This window comes from Calidris pugnax, unplaced genomic scaffold (genome assembly GCF_001431845.1).
Source record: "Calidris pugnax isolate Ruff unplaced genomic scaffold, ASM143184v1 scaffold70, whole genome shotgun sequence".
Taxonomy (NCBI): domain Eukaryota; kingdom Metazoa; phylum Chordata; class Aves; order Charadriiformes; family Scolopacidae; genus Calidris; species Calidris pugnax.
In genome coordinates, this window is record NW_015090862.1 from 17,070,852 (window position 1) to 17,097,500 (window position 26,649).

At 39.0% G+C, this 26,649-nt stretch overlaps 1 protein-coding gene across 2 annotated transcripts in view; it reads left to right on the plus strand.

The window, feature by feature from the left end:
- LRRC28 (leucine rich repeat containing 28) overlaps positions 1–25,296 on the plus strand; it is a 59,659-nt gene extending 34,363 nt beyond the window's left edge. Inside the window, exons 6-12 of one of the 2 annotated variants that reach the window (XR_001412341.1) lie at positions 164–370; positions 6,747–6,849; positions 10,662–10,837; positions 13,629–13,788; positions 16,770–17,270; positions 23,557–23,844; positions 24,597–25,296. Coding sequence is in view for 1 of the 2 variants with exons in the window: in XM_014944581.1 (XP_014800067.1) it covers positions 164–370; positions 6,747–6,849; positions 10,662–10,837; positions 13,629–13,788; positions 16,770–16,842 (719 nt within the window). In the remaining variant the exon portion in view is untranslated. Of the gene's footprint in view, positions 1–163; positions 371–6,746; positions 6,850–10,661; positions 10,838–13,628; positions 13,789–16,769; positions 19,652–23,556; positions 23,845–24,596 lie in introns of those variants that run through there. The other variant, XM_014944581.1, reaches the window with a different exon arrangement.
- The last annotated feature ends 1,353 nt before the right edge of the window (positions 25,297–26,649 follow it).

The window sequence follows — 26,649 nt, forward strand, 5'->3', positions numbered from 1 at the left end:
AGTTCTGAACACAGATTGACAGAGCAGTATACGAAGAGGAAAACAGCACAGCTAACTGATGGCCTTTGGTTTCGATTTATGCGAGATGTGGGTTTTTTTTCGCGGTGGTGTTTGTGAAAACAGTTACATTAATAATTCTCAATGCTGCCTGTTTGGGTTGTAGAGGTTGGAGACCTGAGGGAGCTGCAGACGCTGGATATTTCAACCAATCGTTTGATAACGTTACCCGAAAGGCTGCACATGTGCCTCTCGCTGCAGTACTTGACTGCAGACCGAAACCACCTGTGGTATGTTCCCCGCCACCTGTGCCAACTACCAAGCCTCAATGAGCTCTCCATGGCTGGAAACCGCCTTGCATTTTTGCCACTGGGTGAGTCACCACCATCATTGGGCTGGGGGGTGGGTCAGAAAAGAGACAGGAAAACAAATTTTCCGGCCCAGAAAGGAAAAAAAAAACAAAACCAAGTGATTTTCTTTGGTGGTCGCTAAAAACTCTGTTTATGGAGGTGTCACAGTGATGATATGGTTGGAAAATATGTTAATACACACACAAAAAAACGCAGGTTAAGGTTTCGTGTCTGTTTTAAAGCAATAGGTCAGCTATCAAATTTGCTTTATTTTTAGCTAACTGAGGGGTAAAAAAGTTTAAATGATGTTGTATTTAAATATAGTACTATGTAATCCGAGTTCCACCAGTTTGGGTAATGACCTGTTTCTGTTTGCTGGATCTGATGATTTAACTAAGATTCTTCAGCTACGGCTTAAAAATTGCTGTGGAATCCCAGTAACCCCACATAAATTATTTTTTCATCATTAGGGATGTCAGTACTGCATAATCTAGCAATGGCTTAGTTTGTGCTGGGTATTAGCATCCATCAAAACTTCCACGGTAGTAGCACAGAAAAGAATTTATCTGCTTTTCTCTCAACTCTTTCGAAGTCTGGAAGTGTCAGAGCAGGCCTTCAGGAGTAGGAGGTGCAGTCAGTGTATGGTGGGAAGTATTTGCCTGTCAGTAAGTGCAGGCTGTATATTCTGTTTGTGAAAAGCAAGTCCTCTTCCCTTCCTTCATTACTTTTTAGCCCTGCTGAAATACAGACACGCATGCAGGTCTGTCATGTCATTTGAATAGCCATTAATGGTTTTTCTAGAATACGATCAGACTTTGGTGTTAATTAGGTGCAGGTGACATTGAAAAGAAGCTGAAAATTGAGGCAGCTAAGAATGAGAGAATAATTTCTAAATTAATTACATTTGTATAGGTTTAACTTAATTTTTTCAGTACTAGCAATTTAGTCTTTCAAGAAGTTTATGATCTTTCTGATTTTCTTAGCACCTTAATTTGTATTAGTGGAAAGTACGTAGAAATAATGTCTCCAGACATAGTGTTTTGGTTATGTCCCAACATATGTCATTATATAAATGAGAAACCGAGTTCCAGGATGCATCATCCAGATTCCGCAGTATTAACTAAACCAAGTAAAATAACTTCCCCTATTTTGGCAAATATTTCTAGCTGCATTTCATGAGACAGGAAGTTGAATCTCTTCAATTTTGCGAAAATAAGATGCTATTCAGTAAGATGAGATTTCAAATATTGAAGAGTAGAAGTTTTTGCTACTTTTGTGCTAGTAGCTTATCTGTATGTGAGCTATGACCTGGATGAGCCATAGATCTGCTGAAGTGTTTTAAGTTCAAAAGGAGGAAATAAATCTCTAATATAATGACACACCTTCTTTTTTCTTTATTTTTAGACTCAAATTCAAAACATTCAAAAGGAACTTTTAAAATAACGAAAAACATCAAAGACTGTCAATTGACCTTGTTCAGTAGTTCTTAATAGTGACTCACTCGTGAACATTTGGAGATAATTTGCTATCTGTGGATATGGGACTGAATCATAAATCCTAGAGTTCAGAGGAAAAGCAGCACAGTATAAATGTAAATGTTTAATCCTTCCTCTGAAGAATCAGAAGACCTCAGAGTGGTCAAGATGTGATGAAATAAAGTAGAAGCGAGAGTTAGTGCACTGAAAAGCAAAAAGATGAAATCTTATCTTCTGTTGTATGGGAAAATATTTTTCTTGGAGTATTACTGAAGTTAAGGCATAATTGTAGTGTTATTTCTGCTAGCTGCACATGTTGGCTATTTTTTGGGGTGTGTATTCTTACATCCAACCTTGCAAGTTAATGACTGAGTACAGACATTAAGTAACAGTGAAAGATACTGTAGAAATATCTACAAGTGATATTCAAGCAAGAATTGTCAAACAGTTTTTTTTCAATCAGGAATTTGAGTTGGAAAGCAGGTATTTTCATCTCCTAACAGAATGGAGTTCTTTTCTTCTCTTTTTTATTAGATATGTCCATGTTGGAAGAAATATGTTTGGAACATATTGCTTAATGCTTTTTAAAGTGTGATTTACTCTATTTCATATGGTAGTTGACATCTACTATGCCAAGGAATCCATTCTTCCTCATTGAAGCACGTCCCTTGCAGCTGCCAGTAGAGCCTCTTGTTAAGTATAATGGAAATCTGCATTTTCCTGTTCCTAGATTGATAGGTGTAAGATTTATTCCAGCAGTAGCACAACACTTTGATGGCTGGGATAGGTTCTAGGTAGTTTTTTTGTCCTGTACGTTCTTCTAAGTTTGCAGGCACACGTATCTTAAGAAAAAAAAAAAGTGTGACACTATTAGTCAGTTTTACAAAATACAATAAAACTACCTGATCCCACTCTCTCGCTTTCAGAACTGGTACATAAACAAGCATATGGGTAAACAATATTGAATTAGTCATTTGTTCTGCAGAATACACTTAATTCTTGGATATGCCAGTATTTAAAAAAAAATAATAAAATTTTTCAGCTGTCAAATACTCCATTTTATATTCAAAGAAACAAGACTGTGTGGATCTAAGTCTTTGGGCCTTCCTAATAAATGTATTTTTTTATAAAAAACCCAAATTGTATATTTAAGTTGAACTGGAAACTGCATCCTGGATGGTCTCATTATTGTCAGGGCAGCTTTCATGCTGCCCTAATAAATGGTCTTAGGAATGCTGTTCTTGAATGGCAGATGGAACTACCGATCGTTTTATATCAATCTACTTACAGTATAAATTATCCTTTGATAGACATTTGACTTGAAAATTTTACCATTAGCAAATGTTCCAGTGCCTGAAAACAAATTCCATTGCAAGCAGAAATTTGAATCTGATGACATTGCAAAAATAAAAATGATTTATGTAATAAAGTACAAATATAATTAAAATAGGCCATAAATTCTCAAGTGTACTGGCAGTACAGGGGATGTTATGACAGCAAATATTCAGTGTTATATCACTTCATTGAGGGTTTATGTGCACTTTTTGTTTAGAAAATGGGTCTAGTAATTATCAGTGCACAGTAAACAAAGGTCTTATTCTACCTCAGTATATGCTGCTTTTGTGTCCTTGCCCTCACAGTATGGTTAAAAGAGCATCAGTGCAGACACACAAGAGCTTTTGTTCCATCTTCAGCCATGTGGAATGCATATGCCAGGGCCCTGAGGTTAGAAAAAAAAAAAAAAAGAAAAAGGGAGAAAAAGAAGAAAAAAAAAAAATAGAATTGGGGTTTGTTCGGGGCTCATGGCATTTGGTCATTTCTGGGAGAAAGGTCTTTGATCTGGGAGCCTGGAAGGAGGAAAGTGGAAATGTTTTAGACACAGTACAGTGCTTGCAAAAGCCACATGAAAACCTTCTTTGTAGCTTTAGCCTTTTCATAGATGGACAGCTTCCTTATTTTACAAAGTTCTTCAGAAGCATGTTTTTTAGAGAACTTTTAACAATATTTGTTGACTGATATAAGACATAAAAATTAATGCGGATGGGATACAAAGAGCTTTTTAAAGTGATGATTTATTTAAATTTAAACTTTATGGATAGTGTTTGGAACTGGAAAAAATCTTTTGGGGACTAGAAGATGCTTGGTTATTTAATGCAAAGAAACTATATCAAAGGAACATTTATAGTTACAGGCTATTTGGCTTTGGGAATTGAATTTTTCCTACTGAGATATTTTGTCTAACATCCAAAAATTTGCTTTAATTACCTAGGAAATGCAGTCAACTCAGAACTTAGAATCTAAACATAGCATAAGATAAAGACAGAGGGAAGAGATGAGATGCAGCATAACTCCCCCCTCAGTGCATATGAAAAGAACAGCTTTAGGGCTTTTTTTGACTTGCCTGATTTTCAGCCCATTTGCATACATCTGTGTAGAAATGAACAAGATGAGCCTCTTTTAAAAATTTTCTCCCATTCTCTAAATTAATAAGTTAAACAGTAGCACATTTGAGCTACCCCAGCAACCCATAGTTTTCTGCTCTGCTTAGTATAATTGGCTTTTGCAGCATCAGGCGATATTCTGGAAGCGCGAGGTGTGCCACGCACATGCTATCTGCTTTCCCTTTTATTGGCTGATTCTTTTCCAGCCTTACAGTATTTTACGGAGTTATAGTGCCTCGGTATTGGGATATTTTTATTCGTTGTAGGATAACATTGTTTTTTGTTTCATCTAAAAATATCCCAGAACTTTGCTAAAACTATTTTCAGCCCCGCGATACTGAGCCAAAATAAATCGTCTTTTTGAGGTGTTAGCTCATAACGATGCGCAGCAGCATCTCACAGCAGTGCCCATCAGTCAGCAGAGATATTTGGACTTGCTTCTTGGGGCAGGACAGTTGATGGATGCAGCAGATAACTTTGTGAACTAGAATGTCTTTGGGACAGCGTCAAAGCAGCATGTGATGGTTGAACGTGTCCCCTGATGTCCAGTGACTCTGGTTTGAACATAGCCCAGATTAAGGTCCCTGAAACCTCCATAAGGGCAAGGGCCTGTATTAAAAGAAAAAAAAACAACTAACCCAAAACTCAGTTATTCTATGTTAACATTTTTATTTCAGACCAGGAATCTATTAATTTTCTATTGGTATCGTCACTTGTTCTTTATATCAAAGAATTGCCAATGTGACACTCTCTGAAGCTCCTCCTCAGCCTGAGCTTTTAAGGTTCCTGGTGCTTACAGCTGCCATTCAAGTGGGTGACAGCTGAAGACATTCAGTATATTTTAAGATGGCCAAACGTTTGGGAGGGATCACTCAAAATACCATTTGCTTTATCTGCTCTAAGTGGTGTCCAGAGCTCTCGTGTACAATAAAACCATTCGATAATAAAGGAGGGATTGTCATAGTAGGGAATGATGAGAGATCGTTATTCCCAATGGAATTTCTGAATAGAAATATGATGGAAATTGTTTTAATTTTTATTCTGTTCTTGGCCACCATTACAAAAGGGACAGAAGTTATGCTAATTTCTCTGGTCATCCTTATCTTTATGCCAAGCAAGGTAATTGACAGTTGATAAGGATGGGAAGTCAGAATTAGTCGATATTAGTATCGTTTTGCAATGTGGCTGATTCAGCCAAATGGTTGTTTATCTTGCTTAGTTTCTATAACATACTCATAAAAGTTTAAGAAGTTGAGAGGCTTACAGATATTTTTTTATTATTTTTTCATAATGCAATTTGTCTGGGTTGCAGCTCTCCCCTCCCAGGCAGAGAGGCTTTCAAACATTGTTTGCTTGGTTTGTGCTTTGTATTAAATGCATATGCCTTTTCCTAACCCAGTAGCTCGAATGACATAGAAGCTATAGATAAAATGAGCTGCCCAGATGATCCTGCATTTCGGCTTTTTTGCCAGTTCAAAACTCTTTTAGACTTCTCTTTTTAGTTCGCTGTTTGGTTTGTCTTTTTAAGCATCTCACAGTAGTGTGTTTTTCACTTATTTTGGTATCAGACATTTTTCCCACTGATGAGATCCTGCTGATAAGTGAAATTCTTGTTTCTGAGAATTCTTCCTAGAAGCCTAAAATTTCCCTTTAATTTTGCTCCATTTTCCCTCTTTAATTTTCTAAACAAAATGAAATTATTCCCTACTTACATGCTTCTTTCTGGAGGTATGTTAATATATTTCTAGTCTGTGAAAGTATTGCTTAAACATGCTGTAGTTGCTTCTTTTGACTGCCAGCCATGAATATTTTAACAGAAATAATGTAAGAAGCACACCTTCAGATGTATTGATCATTTACTTGTAGCCACAACTTTTGTTGCAGGAGATTTTGCAGTTTAGTTCTTGTATATTTTCTGGTGTTCAGTAATTTACCACATCACGCAGACTTGTTTCTGAATGATTACTGCCTGTCTTTGGTCATGGCTAATGTAATCAAATGAGTATCTCTTCTTGAAGAAAAGAAAAAGTGGGACAGAGAACATTCTTGTTTATGTCTTTAGGGCTTTAGCAAAGAGAGTGAAGCTGTGATTTCAGTGACATGAGGGCAGTTAATGAAAGCGGGTTTGACCTTATGAACTTGAAGTATGCACTGTGGACTTGAAATCAATTGTCCTTTTGCTTCTTCAAACTGACTTCGGAGTTTGTCAACGTTAAAATTTAATTATTTATAACAGGATTTTCAGGGCTACTGAAAAGGGGTTTTGTTTAGTTGTAATGATTTTTAAATGCTATTTTCTAAACAACTTTTCTGCTTATCCATAACAAAATCATTGGCTGAAATTTTACAACTGAGAAGTAGCAATCTATGTTTGATTATATTGAGTCTGATTAGCTTATTTAAAATGAAAGGGAATTGCTTTGCTTATAATTGTCACTATGTCATCCCTTCTCCCTCTAACTTTTCTTATTTTCTAAACACAGATTTAGGTCGTTCTCGGGAGCTACAATATGTTTATGTGGATAACAATATTCATCTGAAAGGCCTCCCATCGTATCTGTATAATAAAGTCATTGGTTGCAGTGGGTAGGTATGAATTAATTCAGATGTCTTGCATGCCTGTTCCTTGTAAAATTTCTCATAAATCTCTCCCTGTGTGATAAAACTGGTTTGTGTGTGCGTGTGATTGATTCAGAACTGATGTTACTTTAAGGGTACTACTGCAGCTCCCAATTCTGTTTTATTTTTGTAATGTCTTCTGTGTTAATTGCTGACTTGCAATATTTTAGTTTTAAGCCATGAGAGACAGTTGGTTATTCAGAAGGAATTTGTAATGATAATATAAGACCTAAAGCTGAATCCTACCGGTATTTAAAAATGGGCCAAAAATGTAGGCTTTGCAGAATTTCCAGAACTAAAGAATGAACAAAGCATGTTTTAGTGTGTTGTAAGTTTAGTTTGTAAGTTCTCATGTTTCTGTAAGGTATGGGCCATTCCTTGGAATGTCACATGCAGCTCCTTCACTCATTTTACATCCTGGTATCGGCTTCTCGATAGTCTTGGTACCTACTGACTGAAATAAGTAATTTTTTTTTAGGAATTACGGATTGGCAGGTATATTTTTACATGTGGATTTTAAAAATATCCCAGCCTGTCTCATGTTTGTGGTTAGGATGTGAGAAAAAAAGTGGTTTGTCTAGGACACTAGCTTAATTCTTTCTGTACTGACACCAGCATAAATTAGGATCAGCACCGCTGATGAATGGAGCCTTACTGGTGTAAAACTGATCAGAAGAGGATTGTCTCCATTACCATCTAATTATAAATTTCTGGTATGCTCGCTCTCAGCAAATCTTGCATTAAATATAAATTCCCTCTCTACAGCCTGCACTCGACTGCAATATGCGAGATGCTGAGTCTTGGCATTTTAAGGTTTTTCTAATATTCCTGTGTCAGCTGGTGTGTGATATTTAAATACTTGTAGTTGGATTATAATTCTGCTGAACTGTGTGCAGTCTCAAGCTTCTACTAATTTTGTTTTTCTGGAAAAATAATTTCTAGCCTTTGTTCTCTCAGAACTGATTGTAAATTGTATGACAGACATTAAATTGATCCTAAAAATAACAGAACTGTATTGATTGTGACCAAAACCACTAGTGACAATGCAGGAAGTGTTCCACCAGGGTTGGTCCAGCTGTCCTGCCTATTTCAGGTGATCTTCAACAACCATATCTATATTTTTTTAATGTTTTTAAGTCCTTTTTTTATACTCAGTCAAAATAATTTTATCTTTGCACTGACTTTTTGTGAAGATATTACCAATTCTTTTTGCTGTCATTAGATACACGCAGCTGGTGAGGTTAGCTGCTAGTATCTCTGATGGAGAGTATTATAAATCTGGTATAGAAGAGACCAAAACAGTTGCAAGTGTTGCAACAAAATTAATTCTTGTAGTACTTCAGTGGAATAAAAAAAAAATTTTTTTTCCCTTAATAATGAAGAATAAAGAATATTTTTTTAGTAATCAAAATAATATTTTTATTTTGTATTTGTGTACCAAACAGATGTTGTTTTTATGTTCTGAAACCATCTGGAAACATCACAGATGATTTTTAAGGAAAATTTTCAACATCGGAAGAGCACTTATGTATATTATTAAGAAACCAAAGGTTTTATTTGATAATGTGCTGAGTGATGTTAAAATTGTGTAATAATGGTCATGTGAAGAATTTCTGTGTTCTTTCCAAGAAAGCATTAGTAACCAATGCAAGGTTTTCCTGGGTCAGGCGAGAGTTGAAGATCCAGGCTTTAGTGCTCTGTCTGGTCGTCCACTGGAGAATAAAATCTGACATCCTGCTGTTACTAACATAAAGCTGGATTTCTGAAAATAGAATATAAATTACATTGTGTAAGTAATGAATCTCTGTCTGGGAATCCTGCAGGCAGACTGACTGAAAAAGTCTTTTATGTAAGAGGTGATGATCTCACCACTCAAAATAAATTTTGATCTTATTTTTTGCAGATTGGATTTCATAGTCTCCTGCTAGATATCTGTCAGTCTTGTTGAAAGCAGCCAATAGGCAGTCATGACTTTTTTTTTTTTTCCCCACTTATTTATTCACCAGGGTTCTTCTGCAGCTCCATTTTTTTGCAGCTAGGTAGACCATCCTCTCTTCCACTTTTTAACCTTCATGGATTTTGTGTGGTTGTTTTTTTTTTTTAATTCTTTGTTCTTACACACAGTATTACCCACAGGTTGAGATTAATTCCCTAATCCATCCTGATTTAAGGGTGTATATCTCTTAGATTATTCCTCTTGATGGTCTGTTTTGCTTGTTTACTTTGTTTTTCAGTGTTGTGGTCAGGCATTAATAGCCTCACCCTTTACATAAAGTAGACCAAATAGCCCAGCTCTGAACTGCAGGAACTGTAGTGAGTTCATGGGTGTGACTTCTCCCTGGGCTGGCGAGCAGTTAATCAGCTTGAAAATACGACATTATAGATTTATTTGTTGTGAGAGCTAACTCACTGGGTATGGATTGCTGGGGAGTGGATTGTTGGAATATTGGATCTCTGAATTCCCAATTATATTTTAACCCCATTAATGGTTTGTGGGAAAGTATTAAATATTTAACAAGAGGCTTATTGACCTGCTGTTTGATGCTGCTCTTTTTCGCTTGTTTCTCGGGGCTGTGTTTCCTTTAATCAGAAGGGATGAGATTCTTTGTTCTCAGAGAAGTACTATGAGATTTCTTTCACATCTGATAAGGTTGAGTGTAGTTACCTCAGTTTAAGGTCCAATATCTGGGAAGGCTGACGAATTTGTGTTTCTGTTCCGTTTGTTAGGACTGGCCCTAACAAGTTGCTCTTGGCTTCAAATTTAGGTTGTCATAAACAATTCCGATTCCCCTGTTGACTTCCCCAACCTCTTAGTAGAATTTTCCTATGTGTGTCTCTTTGGTATGATAGCTTGCAACAGGGATCATGTAAAGAGTTGTTATTTTTACTACAAGCTAAGTTTCTCTCCTTGGATCCAAATAACCTTCTCTTTCCTTAAATGATTTGGGAAGGCCAAGGCTAGTAGACTTATTAGGGTATCTTCCCACTACAGCTTAGGCTGCTGGTTTTATTTTTCCTTCACCTAACCCCCCTGCACCTTTGAAGGAAACTGGGTGAGGAAAGGTGTAGTACAGAATCACCCAGTGGCACTTAAATTATTTTATTTTTTTGGTGGTTGTTGTAGCTGCCTCAAGTATTATAGTTGAGAAATCCTTTACCATTTTCAGCTGGTTCATCCAAGACACAGGAGGCCAACTGTTAGGTGTGAAACTGTTCCTTTTGCCTCAAGTATTATAGTTGAGAAGTCCTTTACCATTTTCAACTGGTTCATCCAAGACACAGCAGGCCAACTGTTAGGTGTGAAACTGTTCCTTTATGTAAAACATTTAGTAATAATAGCATTCTGAGGCTAAAAGAGATTAGCACGTTGGCAAAGTAAGGGCCACAAAGTGCACTTGCTTCACCTCCTTGGGATTGTGTTCTCAGTTCTCCAGCTTTTGAATGTTACTTGATAAGTAAGGACCTCCCGCTCTCCCATGACTAGCACGTCACAGAAGGTGGGAATCTATAGAAAATGTGTGTCAACATAAAATCATAGAATAGCTTGGGTTGGAGGGGACCCAAGGTCATCCAGTCCACCCCCAACATGTATTGCACTCTGCAAGGAATCCTTGAAGGGTGCTGTGCTGAAGAACAGGATACTTTGGGTTGGTCATCTGGGTTTCCCCCATAAAGTTACTTTTATTGTTTGGTTGTTTGTTTTTTTTTCTAACCACTTCATAAATGTCTTGTGTCCTTCCTTTTCCTAACCACTTCATAAATGTCTTGTGTCCTTCTAGTTGTGGTTCTCCGATTCAAGTTTCAGAGGTGAAACTGCTTTCTTTCTCATCGGGCCAGTTAACGGTGTTCCTGCCAGCAGAGGTGAAATCTATAGGGACAGAAACAGATCATGTGCTGCCTTTGCAAGAACTGGCCATGAGGACCCTCTATAACACCTACTACAGGTTTTTAAAAGGTATGATATTTCTGCATTCTTCAGATTACAGGGAGAGTGGAAGTGCTTTTCTGGCAGTGATAGGAACGTTTCAAATAGCTCTTCAAAGAGCTGGGCAAGGATTAATATTTTAAATGTTTTATTTAATCAAATTACATTTGAAAGGTTGTATTAGAACAAAAAAGTACAATATAAAAAAAAAGACTATTTCGAAGGTCTAGTGGTGCTTACAAATAGTTTCTTTCTTGAGGACAGTATAAAGAAGGACGCTTTTTGTAGGAGCAACTCTTTAATGGAAATAGGAGATGAGAAATACAGTTCCTGAGGCAAGATGAGATGCATCAGCCAGCAATGCAACTTCTTGCCAGGCAGCACACTCCTAAACTGGCAGAGCTGTTCTACATAAGGCAAAAGAAATGCGAGCAGCCCTTGGCCATTTCAGTACAACGTGACAGCTGAGCTGTTTTAGTTCTGCCCCAATTCAGGCTCTTTGCTTGTAAAGTGGCCTTTGGCTCATCTGGTTATGCATCGTGCAGTCACATGAGTTAGCAATATCCGATGAGAACCTGCAGAATCAGATTTTGCCAGATTTAGATGGGTTGTGACTCTTCCCTATTCACGGCATCTTGGGAATTTGTCGGGTTTAGAGGTGAAAGCAGAAAGCAGAAGGGTAGAGAGTTACAATGGGAAAATTAGAGGGTTTTGGTAAGGGGTCACCTGTGCCATGGGCTCTGGAGGAAATGGGAACTGCTGAACTACTGCTTTGCCAGGAACAGTGTATGAGGAGCTCAGCAGCGAATACACTGAAGGGAAGAGGCTTCATGTTGAGGGGTGGGATAAACATTCAAGCCTGTGTTCATAGTAAACAACTTTGTGGAGAATGTATTTACTGGTGCAGAGAACACATTAATTGACCGGTTTGAGATTGTGTATTTTTTATATTTTTGCACATGGAGGGAAAAAGGGAGGTTTTTAGTTGTACAGTATCACCAAAATCGCACAATGATGGATGCTGTTTTTGTTTTGCTTTGCAAAATTCTAGTCTTTGAAAAGGAGTTTGAGAACATAAGGTACATGATCATCAGTAACTACTTTTCTCACCCAGTTGTGACTTGCACAGTAAGTTCTGGAATAGGACTCTGTGAATGTGGTTCCTGAAGACATTGGTGAAGTTTGGTTTGGGAACAGCAAGACACCATTGCAAAATCAGTTTGAGAAATGGTTTGTAGATGGTTTATACAAGTCTGTGAGGATTATATCTGGTTACAGCCAAGGTGCAGAACCTGAAGAAGATGGTGAAACGCAATAAGTTCTGGAATAGGACTGTGAATGTGGTTCCTGAAGACATTGGTGAAGTTTGGTTTAGGAACAGCAAGACACCATTGCAAAATCAGTTTGAGAAATGGTTTGTAGATGGTTTATACAAGTCTGTGAGGATTATATCTGGTTACAGCCAAGGTGCAGAACCTGAAGAAGATGGTGAAACATTATTTAACAGTCTTGCCTACTTCTGGTTTGCTACACTGCACTGTGTAGGCTTTCCATATTTTTATATATATACACATACACACGCACACACCTATGTATTCTCATTCTGAGTGACCTTATTAAAGACTACGTGCATTACCACTGCTGACACCCACATTTCAGTGAGGCAGGAGCAATGCAGAGTTCAGACAGGTGGAAGATAATGGTGTGCTGGGGAAGCAGGTGGCACGTATGATTAAAGCAGCAGATTTGATCTATCCTTGCCTAAATTTGCAGTTTCAAGGGTGCTGTTAAATACTTGGCGGCTGCTAGGTAAGCATGACAGAAGTGACTGGACTACTTCTCCTCAATCTTTGCTTGGCTCCAGAATGTGACCTTTTCTTTCTGACGCAAACGTTCTGTTCGTCATGCCCGTCCTCTCAGTTGAGGCTGTTGTGGTACATTGTGTGTGGGGTTAATCCTTACAGTGTTTGAAAGCTGACACTGGTGTGATATCGCTAAACTGATTTATCAGGTACTGCATCTTGTCTTGATTACTCAGCACCTAAACTCATTCACCTGTCTTGGCTGTCGCTCAGTTTCTAGATGGAGATTAGCAAGTTGGTTTTAATTTATAAAACACTACGTGGCTCGGGCCAAGCCTGAGAAAATGATTGCTCTTTCCCATGAAATGACCCTGGCGTCCCTTTTGGTGGAAGTGATGGCATCTTGAATGCTGTGGGGGCACACTTAAGAGATTATAAATGTATTGATCTTTTTAGAGTGGTCTCTTTGCTTGGACCTGTGAGAATTATGCTGGGCTGGATGGTATTTCAAGTAATTCTAAATACTTCAGATCCCTTTTTGCTGATGGTGGAGTATGGGCTTATTTTAGTGAGCTTAGTTAGCTATCCTGCCAGATTGGTTGCTGAAATATTTTAGTAAAATACTAGTGATGTCCTTTTCAGAATTTTACATCATTATTAATTATTAAACACTTGTCTAAATCATCTTTGTGTCTAAAAATGCTTTATGATATATTACAAGTTTTTATTATGTGCTTGAGCTATAGTATTTTCACCTGGGTATTTGGACCCAGTTAATCTTATGCCAACAGAGGCTCAATTTATACATTTAACTTCAACTTTTTGAGTTTATACGTGGAAAGCACCATGTTCCCCTCCCTAATTGTGGTAATTTGTGTTACCTTGCTGTTCTTTTCACAAAGTCTTAAGAATGTTTGACAGCTGATTTGCTTAATTGTTCACGGATCATGCTTGCTGTGTTTGACTTGATCATGCAATTGTTTTGTTACAAGCTTTTTTTTGTTTCTTTTCTTCTCTAGATTTGAACTTTCTGACTCCAATCTCACTACCCAAAAGCCTGTTGGAATTGCTGCACTGTCCCTTGGGACACTGCCACCGCTGCAGCCAGCCTATGTTTACCATTGTCTACCCAAAGCTCTTTCCCTTGAGGGAAACTCCAATGGCAGGATTGCATCAAGGGTAATTATACAGGAAATTACACTGGGGTTTCATTTAGGAAGAAAAACACCTTATGGAACAAAGCATGGTCTTAAGGAATTTTATTTTTTTTTAACTTAGCAGCCTTTCAGATCTAAAGCCCCTGTTCTGTGATTGCATATAAAAGTTGTAAATCTTTTATTTGCAAGACAACCAGCATTCTGCTGTTAGACTGTTTAACAAGGGCTATCACACTGGCCTGTTTCAGACTGCTGTTAAGATAGTGAAGGGTTCTGATGTGATGGGATTTGCTTGTTTGTGATGGTCCAGCACGTGCATGGCGCTCTGGGCCTTGGGAGGGAAGCATCACCGAACACCAATATCTTCCCCTGATGGTCTCAACCCCAGCTTCAGGAAAATGCCACCACCAAATAAAAGTGCTGTAGGATTAAAGGCAGAAAAAAGCTGCAAAGCCAAAGAACATTAAAATGTTCTGCAGTAAAATATTCTTGTTTTAATTTCCACACTAATTAAATTAGGATATGACATGGGAACATTCTGCATTGTAACACAAGTTTCATAGAAATGCATCTTTTTAAAAATATTTCACTTTTTATGGCTGTAGCAGATGTGAGTGTGTCTACAGGATTGATAAGTCAAGTAGACAAGCCTACACAGACTTCCTGACTTGCTGGACATACAGTCATAGAAGGGACTCAAAACTGGGATATGGTTCAGGGAATATTGCCCTCATGTAGATAAAGATTTATATTATCTTTAAGATGAGCACTGATCATTTTTCCCTAATCCATGTTAGTCTGATCTGACACTGTGTCACACCATGAGCCATAATATCACAAATCCACTTTCTGCAATGGAAAAGTATCATCAGAGAAACTTAAAATGGTTCTACTTGGACAAAACTACAGTACTGTTTGAAACTTAATAAATAAGGTTTAAAGAAAAGTCACTTGGAGTTAAGCATATGTGATGCTCAGGTTCTTTGTAGAGAATTCACGTCAAGCCATTAGTTACAAAGCATCTGCTTAAAGGTGGGGAGCAGAAAAGAAAGGTGCTTTAAAAAGGAAATTACTTGAAATTTCTGAAGTTTCTGAAATTACTTGTTGGTATAAAATGCACAAGAATGCCAATTAGTTCTTGTCCTGCTGAAATCCATTGACTTGGTAGTTATCTTCCATAAAAATAAGAAACTGCTTTTCAATAGGGACTTAACTAAGAAAAAAGAGGACACTAACTGCTGATTCAGGTTGATGGTACCTGTTATCCACAGTTGTACCACAGGTTATTTTCCTGTGAGTTTGTGGCATAAGAGGTATCTGATTTGTAAGCAATTCAATGTTAAGAAATGAAAACAACTTAGGTATGCCAGATCTGGACAGCAGCCAGAAGGCAGCATAAATGCTATTTTGGAAAAGTCATCTTTCTTGGAAAGATCTGCTAGTAGAGATTGCATTCTTCAACTTGCCATTCTGTTACATTTCAGCTGTGTGTTGAAATTCAATGCATTTCATGTTGAGTTAAATAAATTGCTTCCATGTAACAGTCATTATATTCAGGGTGGTATAAAATGTTATAATCATGCTATAAAGTAGTTTTTTTTCAAGCATTGAGCTCCATTAGAACAATTTAATTTTCTAAGAAAGAGATGGAAAACTACTTGCTGATCACTAAATCCTTATATTATCTGTTACAATCCAGCAATGGGAGAGTTTGGACTAGAGTAGAGAGCTCTACTTTCTAATTGCTAAGTGTTGCTCATTGTGGAACTTAAAGTTATGAGATGATACACATGTAAGTAAACACCTTTAGGAATTATTAAAGTTACGACCCATAAACATACTTGAAGGCTATTTTGCAAGAACACTATATTAATATTCTAAAATACGTTAATTGAAAATATTTATTTCTGCATGCAAAAAATGGTTAGCATTCCCTGCCTTAAGAATGTACTGTGATCTGCAAAATGCCATAATAAATACAGTCTTAAGTAGCTGACATTTGATGTGAATCCCCAGAAAATGAGATCTAAACAGGGCAGCCTGTCATCCTGATCTCTGTAGCTCTTGCACTTGACATGGTAAGATTATGTGGAATTGTAGAGGTGTGATAGCTGGTTTGGAAGGATGTGAAGGACAGGGTTTGTGTTCTAAAGAGCTTACAGTGACCAATAAAGCACACGGGGCAGGGATCCGGAGCCTCTGAACAGCACTGATTAGCACATGCCACATCCATGCCAGTAACTTCTGTCTGAACTTCTGCCTCCCATTCTGTATCCTCTGATAGGAAAGGATAGTGAGGTGTTGAACTGGATTTTGTATCTGAAAAAGCACAGATGACACGAGCACCGGGAAAAGTGTGATTTCTGGGTTAGTGAAAACCAGATCTTAACGTTTTGAAAGCAGCTATGTAGGTCCCTGCCATGGCAGGGGCAGGAGGAGGGTCACCCTGAGCACGGTGAGGCTAGTATCACGCTTTCATCTTGCCACCCCTGCTGTCCTCCCTGGCACAGTGTGACAGCACTGCCCCTCCATGGGCCTTTCTGAAGATGGGGGCCCAGTTTGTTCACTCGGCCGAACCAAAGGAGGACACTGGACTTGAGTTATTTCATGCCTACAAGCAGTAACTTAAGAAACACACGGGCAAAGGTGAAGCAGAGAATTACCCAGCTATTTCCCTTCTAGCTGTTAAACCTACTGGCTATAACACCCAGCCGCACCCTCCGCAGAGAGAAAAACCACATGCTGCTGCTTTCAACCCAGCACATAAGAAACCAGCAAGGTTTTTGAGAACCCCTGCAGTGTTTCCCTGCCTTTGTGTCAGCCACTTACATAGAGCAAATGAGCCTTCTTTCTTCTCAAGTGTTGGGATCTGCTAATCCTGTCTTTTACAATCCCGCATATTGTCTGCTGTGGAACGGGGCCAGGAGCTTTAATCTTTACTGACAACTGTTTCCCTCCCTCCCCCCGCTACCCACCCACCCCCTTTTTTATTTTTTCTTCTAGGAGGACAACTGTTAGTTTTGTGGCATACTGCTGCTCCACCCAGTGTCTGCAGACTTTTGACCTACTGAGTTGATAAACATTTAAAACTACTCAGGAGTGCTGCCAGTTTAAAGCTGCATTCGACGTTGTATCCCGTTGGTACTGGAATACTGTGTGTGTGCGCCTGTGCCAAAGCAGCAGAAGTGCCCAGTTGGGAACACTAAGAGGCACTTAAATCCTGCCCTATCGAATTGGGATGAACTGCAGAAACTTCTCGGAAGTGTAAATACCAAGCTTTTAAAAGTATTAACTTCTCTCTCCTCCAAGACAGCGTACAAACCAAACAAATTCGCAAGCTCTGACTTCAGGATTTCCAGTGTTTTTCAGATGTGGGTGTCTTCAGGTTCAGCCCTTGCATCATTCGAGGCAGATTTCATAAAAATGAAAAGGTCCAGTTATGGCAAACCAGGTTTTACATATTACCCCACTGCCTATCCTCATCCCCTCTACAGCTGGATTCAGGTATATAAATCTAACCTACAGAAACCATAGAGGATCCCAGTGACTTTCCCATGGAATTTAGCTTTATTTTCTCCCCCTCATAATATTTTCCCTAGCAGAGTTATCCCAGTTACATACCAGGTCTTGGACAGTTAACTGTGCTATTTAAATCCACATATTAAAAGCAGATATTTCTTTCTGGTATCATTAGGAGGCACAGTGATTTAATTGGAGTAACTAGGATGTCTGGAGATTAAAGATGCTGTTTCAGTAAGGAAGGCTGGTACTGATGGCTGCAGTGAGGGGTCTTGCTCCAGCCTGTTTGAGGGTGTGTTTTCTTTATTTTCACTGCTTGAGTTTTTTTATTTTCAAAAACACTTCCCCTTTTGCTTCTTTGAGTTCTTCAGGAAGAAGGTAACTTTTAAGTACAAATTTCACTTGAAAAAACCAAAACACCCTACTAATATGATAGTAAATATTTATCTATATTTATTTTATATTTTTACAATTGCAGACCAGAGGTCTGCAAAGACTTGGTTTTCATCTTTTTCTAGATTCAGCATTTGGCTGATTTGTGAACGTGTGTCAGTGGACTGTGTTAACCTCGGAGAAGGCTGGAAATGCCGGGGGGAGGTCTGTGTGTCTCCTTCTTACAGGTATATATGCATACATAGAGATCTTCACAGAAGGGCTCTAACATTTGTTTTCGTATATTAATGGCAGATTTAGCACAAATTTTCACTCACTATCATATTTGTGGGAATCTTTTTTTTGTTAGACCTTGTTAATTTTAAGTAAAGGACAAAGGGTAGAAAAAAAAGGCCCAAAATGTCTGCACAACTTAAATTTTAATTTTACCCTGAATATATAATATATACAAAAATATATACAAAATTAGCCCCACTTGACTTGTTTTTGGAATATATAATTATTTTTTAATACGATGTGTTCTTTTTTTTTTTTTTACTTTCTATTTCTTGGGTATAAGCTACTTGTTGATTTAGCACAGTGTGCTACTCTGTGCAGTAGGTAGTTACAAGCTGAAATAAATATGAATGAAACAGTTTGTTATAAAAATGGCAAGATAAAGAGACTTATTTGGTAGTATATTAACATATGTTGTGGTGAGGTGTGCATACTTTGAAGGGAGGAGGCATTAAAATGTTTTCCTTTTGCCAAAGAAGCAGTTGTTCCCACTGCAGGCTTCCTGGCATTTCTTCAATAAATAGAGTATCTTAAGAGCTTAAGAGAGTACCAAAAAGGCAGTTTTTGACGGTAGAATTTTTAGGTTGTGCATGTTACTTGTAAAACCTTTGCTGGTTTTATCGGGTTGGTTTTAGAGAGTTGAATTAGCATCAAGAAATGTAGAACTTAATCCTTCAGGAATGCAAGTATCATCTACTGTTTAAGAATTGTGAAACTTTCTAAAATAAATCCCATTTATTAAATCTGCTTTGCAGTAGGGGAAAGAGCCATGTCCAAGCAGGCTTTATACTATTGGGTTTCTGTCATTTCACTGATTTTTTTTTTTTATTATTATTTTTTTTTTTTCAATGTTGGTATCCCCAACAGGCCTTCCCACCCAGCGGGGTTTGTAGCTGAAGCAGCAAAATGAATCGTCAGCTTTTTTTCTTTCTCTTCAGTACTAGGCAGTTGAGATGTAAATTGTCCAGGTACAATTACACCTATATCAGAAATGTGTGAGTGTAGTACAGAATCCATTTTTTTAATGGATAAGAAAACTATGGTAGTGTTACAAATAGTGATATTTTGATACAATACTCTGATCAGGAATTTTCAGTATTATTTTTACTGTGGCTTCCTCTGTCTTTGAAGGAGATGTTTTGTTGGAAGCTTTTGTCCTCTTTTTATAGCAACTTACAGACTTCAAAACACAGTTTATTTCTGAATTCAAGCTGTAAAAGTTGTTTTGGGGTTAATTCTCTTGATCAGCTAAAGACATTGACATTTGTTTTATTAAGAGTCTGATGGTAAGAGTGGAGCTTGAGTTTTGTATTATTATTTATTTTTTATTTTCTTTCTTCTTCCCATAATCTAATTATTTTTATTGAGTTCTTATCAATCTCTTTATTATTGTCTACAAGTGCAGTTCAGAAGAAATTTAGTCTGTTCCATAAGCAGGATGAATCTTAACTAACATTTTAATAGATGATATTTCAAGAATGGAATGTTCAATGAATAAATGACTTAAACACGCAATTGAAGCTGAAATGTCATACCCTATTTTTGTAAAACGAGGAAGAGGGAAGCCAATATATAGACTGAAAATGCAGCTTAAATTCATGTTTCTCTGATGTTTTTTTTTATACGAACAGTGTTTGTATTCATCTGTATCTTTGGGTGATATTGTTCTAGATTAAAATAACTCCATTCTCACTTGTCCAAATTTTTCTAAAGTTGTTCTACTGTAAGAGTATTTCATAACCAGTGAACATGGGAGCCAGCTGTGCGAGTTCCAGAGGAGAGAGGGTGCTTGTTGCTGATTGAACTGTGCATCACTTGTTTTTCAATAGGAGGTGTCACAATACTTGGACTTCTTTTTAATGCATATATTTCTAGGTAATTTTTGATTACTTGCTCTTCGGGTTAGTTCACATTGAGCTAAATTTTCCTTAAACTGCAAAAAAAGTCTGGTTCCACCAGTTGAAAAAAGATGACCATTTTTCAAGGTTTTTTTGTCATAAAAGTAGATCTTAACATTTCGCTTAGGGGGGGAGCAGGACAAAGTTTCTGTGGTTTTTTTCTAGGCGTTATAAAGGGAAAGGTGCAGGAGAGAAATGAGAGAATAAGGCTTTAACCCGTTGATATTGCTCAAGAGTTTTTCTGAGTAAAGATTAACTCCTAATGTGATTAGGGAGCACAGGCATAATTTTTGTGGATGCTGTGATAACAGGCACCTTGTTAATAGAAGTGGGACCCTAGTGCTTATAGATACAACACAAAGAAAACAGGAATCTCTGGCTTCACTTAAATATACCAAAGTGGTTTTACTGTGGACACTGTTAGATTTGGAGCACTCTTCTTGGGAACCTTCCTGTTACTCTCCTGGAGGATCAGAAATATAAATGTCCTTTCCTCTGCAAAGAACAAGATCCTTCCTGTTACTCCCCTGGAGGATCAGAAATACAAATGTCCTTTCCTCTGCAAAGAACAAGATCTAATATCAAGAATTGTGGGTTTCTTTTTTTTTCTTTTGGCCTGATATTTCTCTTGGGCTCTCACTGAAGTTCATTACAAACCTTCTATTTACTTCGTTGCGGTGAGGTTAAGATCTTACACTGAGCGGAGCGGAGCTGTTTATTGCCAAGTTGGCTTCAATTCTTATATATCAAATTCTGCTGAATCCCTTTTTCTGGCATGAAGGGAACACCCATGTGGTAACAGCGTGTCAGGTTTTACTGACATCACAGCCAAGTTGAAGACTGGGGAGTGACAAACCTTTCACTAGAGAGGATGACTTTGAAGGCCACTGCAGACCCCATCAGGGTACCACTGATAACAGAAGAACTTTTGCCTGGATGTCAGTGGAGCTTGGATCAAGTTTTAATTGATGAGAGAAAAAGAATGTGTTTTACCATATTTGTGTTTCTTGCAAAAACTGGGACAATGATGCTGAAGTCCACGTCTGCTGCCCGGCAGCCTTTCTGTCTGCAGCTGAATTTAACGTATCTTTGCCTCTTACCTCCCTCTTAATACTACTCACGTTGTTGCAAAATGTTATAGTTAACTTGTGATGGAGGAGGCTGGGTAAATTGAATCCAGAGTTTTTATAACTTTTTGTATCACAGACCTATTTTGTAAGAGACCAAAGGTCTGTTGGAAAGAAATGGCAAGGTTCATGTGAAGTCTTCATTGCTTTTGCTTTTATGTGTCCTCCTTTGGATTACAACTTGAACTTCGATTGCAACCGAGTTCGTTCTATGTCTGTTGAAAGCACCTGTGTATTGCTTTTTTGCTCTGTATTAACCACGTGTCAGTTAGTGTGAAGGTGAGCTTGCTAGATGTTTTATTTAAAGTTAGTGGTGCAATTTATTGTATATGCTTGTTAATAAACTATATTTTTGGATAGAATTACCGTCCATTAAAGTTAACTGAATTTGTGCTCCTGGGGCTATTAAGCTATGTTAGGATGTAGCATTTAATTTACATTTCAGTTCATTTGCATAGTAATTAGCTCATCTAAGTCTCTTGTCCCAAGGCTGAAGAGGTGGGGTGAAGACACCTCTTTAAACACTGCCAAGCCCAAAACCACCACTTGACTTCACTTAATCCCTTTGTCTCAGGCATGTAGTTCACCAGATCTTGCATAACAGGAACAAAACCCATATGGAAACGTTAGTTTAGACCCTTCTATGGATTGATCAAAAGAAAAATTACTTTCAGTAGGGCTGTGCTGAGTGCCACCCTGATAGTCCATAGATGTGGCTGTGCTTCATAAGCAGCATTCAGCAACTTTTTTTCCCCTCATCTAACAGATATCATAGAAACAACGTTGCCAAAAATAAGTAGAAATTAAGCATCTGTTTTCCCAGTTATTTCACTCTTTGCTGTGCAGCATTTTGCTTCAGTCAAAGCTGCTGCTCTGTGTCTGTTCTGATAAGTTCTTGGAGTTGGATGCTGTCTGGGTTTTCGTACGTGTGTTGGGTGAATACTGGCAAAGCCATTCTTACACGAGACCTGTGTTGGTGAAGGTGACTCTGACCATCAGTTATAATGGGTACCTTCAAGGGTTTAGAAACCATTCAGACTTCCCTGAAGCTTGTTTGCTTGTAAGTTTACTATGACTTGCCTTTTTGGTGTTTTACAAATGACAACATAAATCTTCCTACCCTCGCAAGGCAGGTAACCTCTGTTTGTGAGGCAGCAGGAGGAGGATGCGAGCCCCTTAATAAGTGAGATGGCAGAGGGGAGAACAAACCTTAACCTATAACTTTTACCAGCCGCTGCTCTGTCCCTTATGAATTAGAAAAAAACAAATGGGAGAGCTTAACATCCTTTTCCTTTGCAATTAAAAGTACTTGGCATAAATGCAAGCTAAGTGGAAACTTCAGTGGCTGAATAATGCTATTGTATGCAGGAAATGAGAGGAGCTGAGATCTCACTTGGAAAAGGCACTGGATGTTTTGTGACTTCTGAGCCAAGATTTAGGGCTGTTCTATGTGGTGACATTTGGGGAACTTGAGAGCCGAATTGAACTACTGCATCTGCATCCCCCCCCCCACCTTCAGTGATCACTTAATATTACAGCAGAGCCCCCTATTCTGCACTGAGGAGTCCTACCAGTATTCCCTGGAGCTTGCTCAGGAGCCTGGGAGCGGACATTTATAACTATTGGATTTCTGTCTGCTACTTCAGCAAGAAAGAGAGCAAGAGTTGGCCAAACGCTTTCATTATCTTTTGACATTTTAAATAATAAAACCCTCATAGCGTGCTTTTTTCAGCACCCATTATGCCCTTCAGACATCTCCCGCTCCCAGGCAAAAGACCTTGACACATCTGTGAGAGATCTTGAGTCTCAAGAATGAAAGCAGTTCTGTTGTTGGAGGTGCTGAAGTGATTTGACTTTCTGATGATGCCTTCCAAGTGGCAATCAAGGCCTAATTTCTCAAGTACCCTGATGCTTTTTTTTTATGTTCATGAGGAATGTAAATATTGACTGGCTCTTTCTGTCAGAGAAACCTGTCAGTCATGGATGGCTGTTCTGTTGCTAAATATGACTGCAACCGCGGTGTGAGGACCAGTGCCTGGAAGGTGTTCTGCTGCCATTGAACCTCGTCAAGTTACGAGGCTTCGTTTATTTTTTTTTTTCTTCAGATCAATTGAGAAAGCTCTCTTGTAATGTGAAATGCAATACTGTGTTTGTTTATTGATTGGCGCTATGGATGTTCTCTAAGTGCACTTTTATAACTGCAAACCAAGCCATCCTAGTAAGAAAGCAGAAAATGGATTGTAAAATTCCAGTTTGGTGCAGGTAAGGTCCACTGGAAGGCTAATGTCTTGTTTGAGAATGAGAAACAACTAGGGCACATAATCCATGATAAAATGGAGATATGGTCTGAAGATACTGGTGACGTTGCCTAGATCTTATGAAAAAATATATTAAAAAAAATAACCAATGTTCCTTCTAGGGGCAAGTATTAACTAATGGTGGTATTGAATATGCCCCGTTCTGCTTTCGTTGATCCACTTTCTGGCTCCTATAATTCTGCAGTTGTAGCTTTAATATCAATCTTATTCTGTTTCCTTTATACTTTAGAGTTTTAAACATTGATTTCTATTGTTAAAGCAATTAGAAGAACCAAGCTGAATATTCTTGGGTCAGTTTGTGATATCTGGGATTGCTTCGCTGGCACTGAAGTTTTGAGACAGTCTGAGCATGGACTTGAATTTGGCTGCCTTTGCTTCTGCCCCGTCTCTGTTGGCTCTCTGATTTCATTCTGCAAAAAGCCAAATCAATGTGGATGATACATGAACAGAAGAATTACCACGAAAACCAGCTTTAACTCTCTGCAGAAAGCCTACCTTGGAATAGGGCTTGGAGAGACCTCGGCAAGGTCTCCTATGTGAATTCTAGGTAAGTGCTCCTTTTAAAGTAGGATTAAAAGCAGCGAGTTTTCCAGGCAGTGGAGAACCTCATGTTTATAAATACCAGGATTAATTATTCTGTATATTCACACCTTGCTGTTTGTTTCTATAAAAACTGAGTAACTGCCATGATAGGGAGTTAGTTTGTATCTTATGTCTTTGTAGAATTAAGATTGATTTCATACTTCTAGTGATACACTCATTGCTCTCACCATTCAGTACCTCTTGTGTTTCTTTTCCTGTACAGTTGCAAATAACAGTCTTTCTTTCCTCTCTTGGTCCTTACTCCTGAATTGGAAGTGTTGCTCCATTCTCTAGGCAGTACACAGGCTCTTGTATGGTGCCTAATTTTGGGTGATATTAAAGCAGTGTGTTACCTGTGCAGTGACAAAGAACAGGCTTGTTCTTCTGCGGGCAAAAGCACCTGAATGTATTTCTGTAAAATTTTCTAGATCCCAAATATGCATTCTGTTCTGGCTGCAGATGAATAGAGGATATCTAACTTAAATTAATGGATTCATTTATATTAAATCAGTACTTCGTATCACATTTTCAGATCTAGCAGTATCTAATCCTGGCTCTAAAGCCTCCATTATGAAACACGGGGGCTTGAATTTCTCCAGTAGCTCTGTCTAAACTGCAGCCAAACTTACGCCTGATTCTTAGGGGGATATTTGGGAGAAAGTTTGAATTGAAAATCTCTCCTTAACTATCCTTTTTTTTTTCTTTTTTTCCCTCAAGGAAGCTCAAACGGTGTGGAAACTGGTACCTACCAGCCAGACATCTCTTTCCAGGTCAGTGCGGAGCCGCGTCCCCTCCCCGCCGCACCGAGTGACACGACGTCTGACATCCCAGCCCAGCCCTGCGCTCCCGCCCCAAGCTGCAGAGATGAAAAATATTGATTCCAGTCCATCTCATTGAAGCAGTATCATGAGGTGTTCACAGACACGCTGGGGCTGGTCCTTACTTACAGGAACATTCATCCAGGGGGGTACCAGTGTGTTACGTAGCAAGAGGCTGCAAGAGGGAGAATGAATTTACTGTTTTCATTTCCAGTCAGTAGCCTGAGACCTTACTGGGGCTTTAGCTATTCTTGATTAATTTCATATGTGGATGCTCCTGTTCCAGAATAAAAGTGCCTTGTTATGAAAGAATTTAATTCCTTTAATTTCATTTGGGAATAAGTACATCCACACACCTGGTGTTTAAATCAGAGACAACTATTTCTTTATGAATTTACACCCTGCTGTGTTCTGGATCAGATCTCATGTGTAGCTAAATCCTTGTATTCATTTAACAAGACCTGATTTATTGCTTAAAACTCTTTCTTTTGGGAAGTACCTGGTTGGAAAATAAAAATTCTGTTTGCAAGGATAGGAGTGGTGGCGGGGGGAAGGAGAGTATAAAAATTCTGACAAAAAATTGGTTTGGAAACACTGCATTGGAAAACATTTTAGTGTCAGATCTTAGTCTACTGTTTTATTCTGAAACATCTGTCTTTTGACACTTCAAATAAATTTATTTTGATATAATATTTCAAATTGAGAAATACAGCTTTGAAACATGGCTTGGAATATCTCGGTTTTCTGCAGTGAAAACGTCTCTTATGTCTCCGGCATCACACTTTCAGATGGAAACACGACTGGCAGGAATGCCGTGGCCTGACTTTGCCCTGTCCAGGTGTCAAGGTAAGAAGCTGCCCTCAGAGGTCACTCCTCGCTGGATGCGGTTTGAGTTCCTTAGATGTAACCCTGGGCCACCACTGTTCTCTCCGTGTCCCTTGCGGGGTTGGTGAGGGAGGAGAGGATGAGGGGCTGGGTTCCTCTCTGACCTGTGCTCCTCCTCTGGCTCTGAAGAGCACGGTGTCCTCAGGCCTGTTGAGCAGCGTGGTGGTGACAGTTATGTGGTGGGCTCCCTTGTCGGTTTCCCAGTGTGACTTTGTTTTAAACTGCTTTTTAGCTGCGTGGATCTGGTTCAGCTGCCAGGGGGGTCCTGCTGTCCAAGAGAGGGTGTGCACTTCCCCAGTGAATGCATAAGCGCAGGGGAGAGCTTTCCTGAAGATGTATTTCTAAGCTCTTTAAGATTTAATACCCTCTTGAAGTTCAAACCAGTGTAAGGGGAGGCTTAAGCAGCTTAACGGGTTAAAATGATCCATGACAGTGTCCTTCAGACAGTTTAAAGACCCTGCAGCAACCCAAGCAGGCCACCTGTTCCTCTCCCAGACAAACAGGTTACCCTCCTGACCTTTATTCTGCCACCCTTGGGTTTTGCCTGGCCAGGCTCCGCGTGTGGAGTGATTGTTCTGAAGTTTGTCATTGTCTGAAATGCCACTTGCCAGAGTTTAATGTGCACAGCTGCAACCTGAGCCGTCGCCGTGTGTTAATAAGACTAAAACCGTTGGACGGACACCAAAAGATCTGCTTGCACTTGGCATGTCATAAATTACCATCCTTCTTACCTGCCAGGGATGATTCACTGCTGGCTCCGAGCGTATTTAAACTTTAGAGGATGCCAACGAACTGGGCGGTGGTTTGACCTGCCACGTGGCCCAGGAACTGCTGCTTTGCTCCCCGCCTCCGCCTTCCCTCTGCGGCGGCGTGTCGGGAAACAGAAGCTCTTTATGGCCTTGATGAGAGTTGTGTTTGTGTGCCCGCCCTGGCCCTCCTGCCCCCTCCTGCCAAAGGGCTGGCCTGTTTGTGGGAAGATCCTCACCGGCTTTCAAATTCCTAACCGGATTGTTACTGCCGGGTTTGGGAGTGGTGATGGTGGGGGGGGGGGTTAGTGCTTGGCCAGG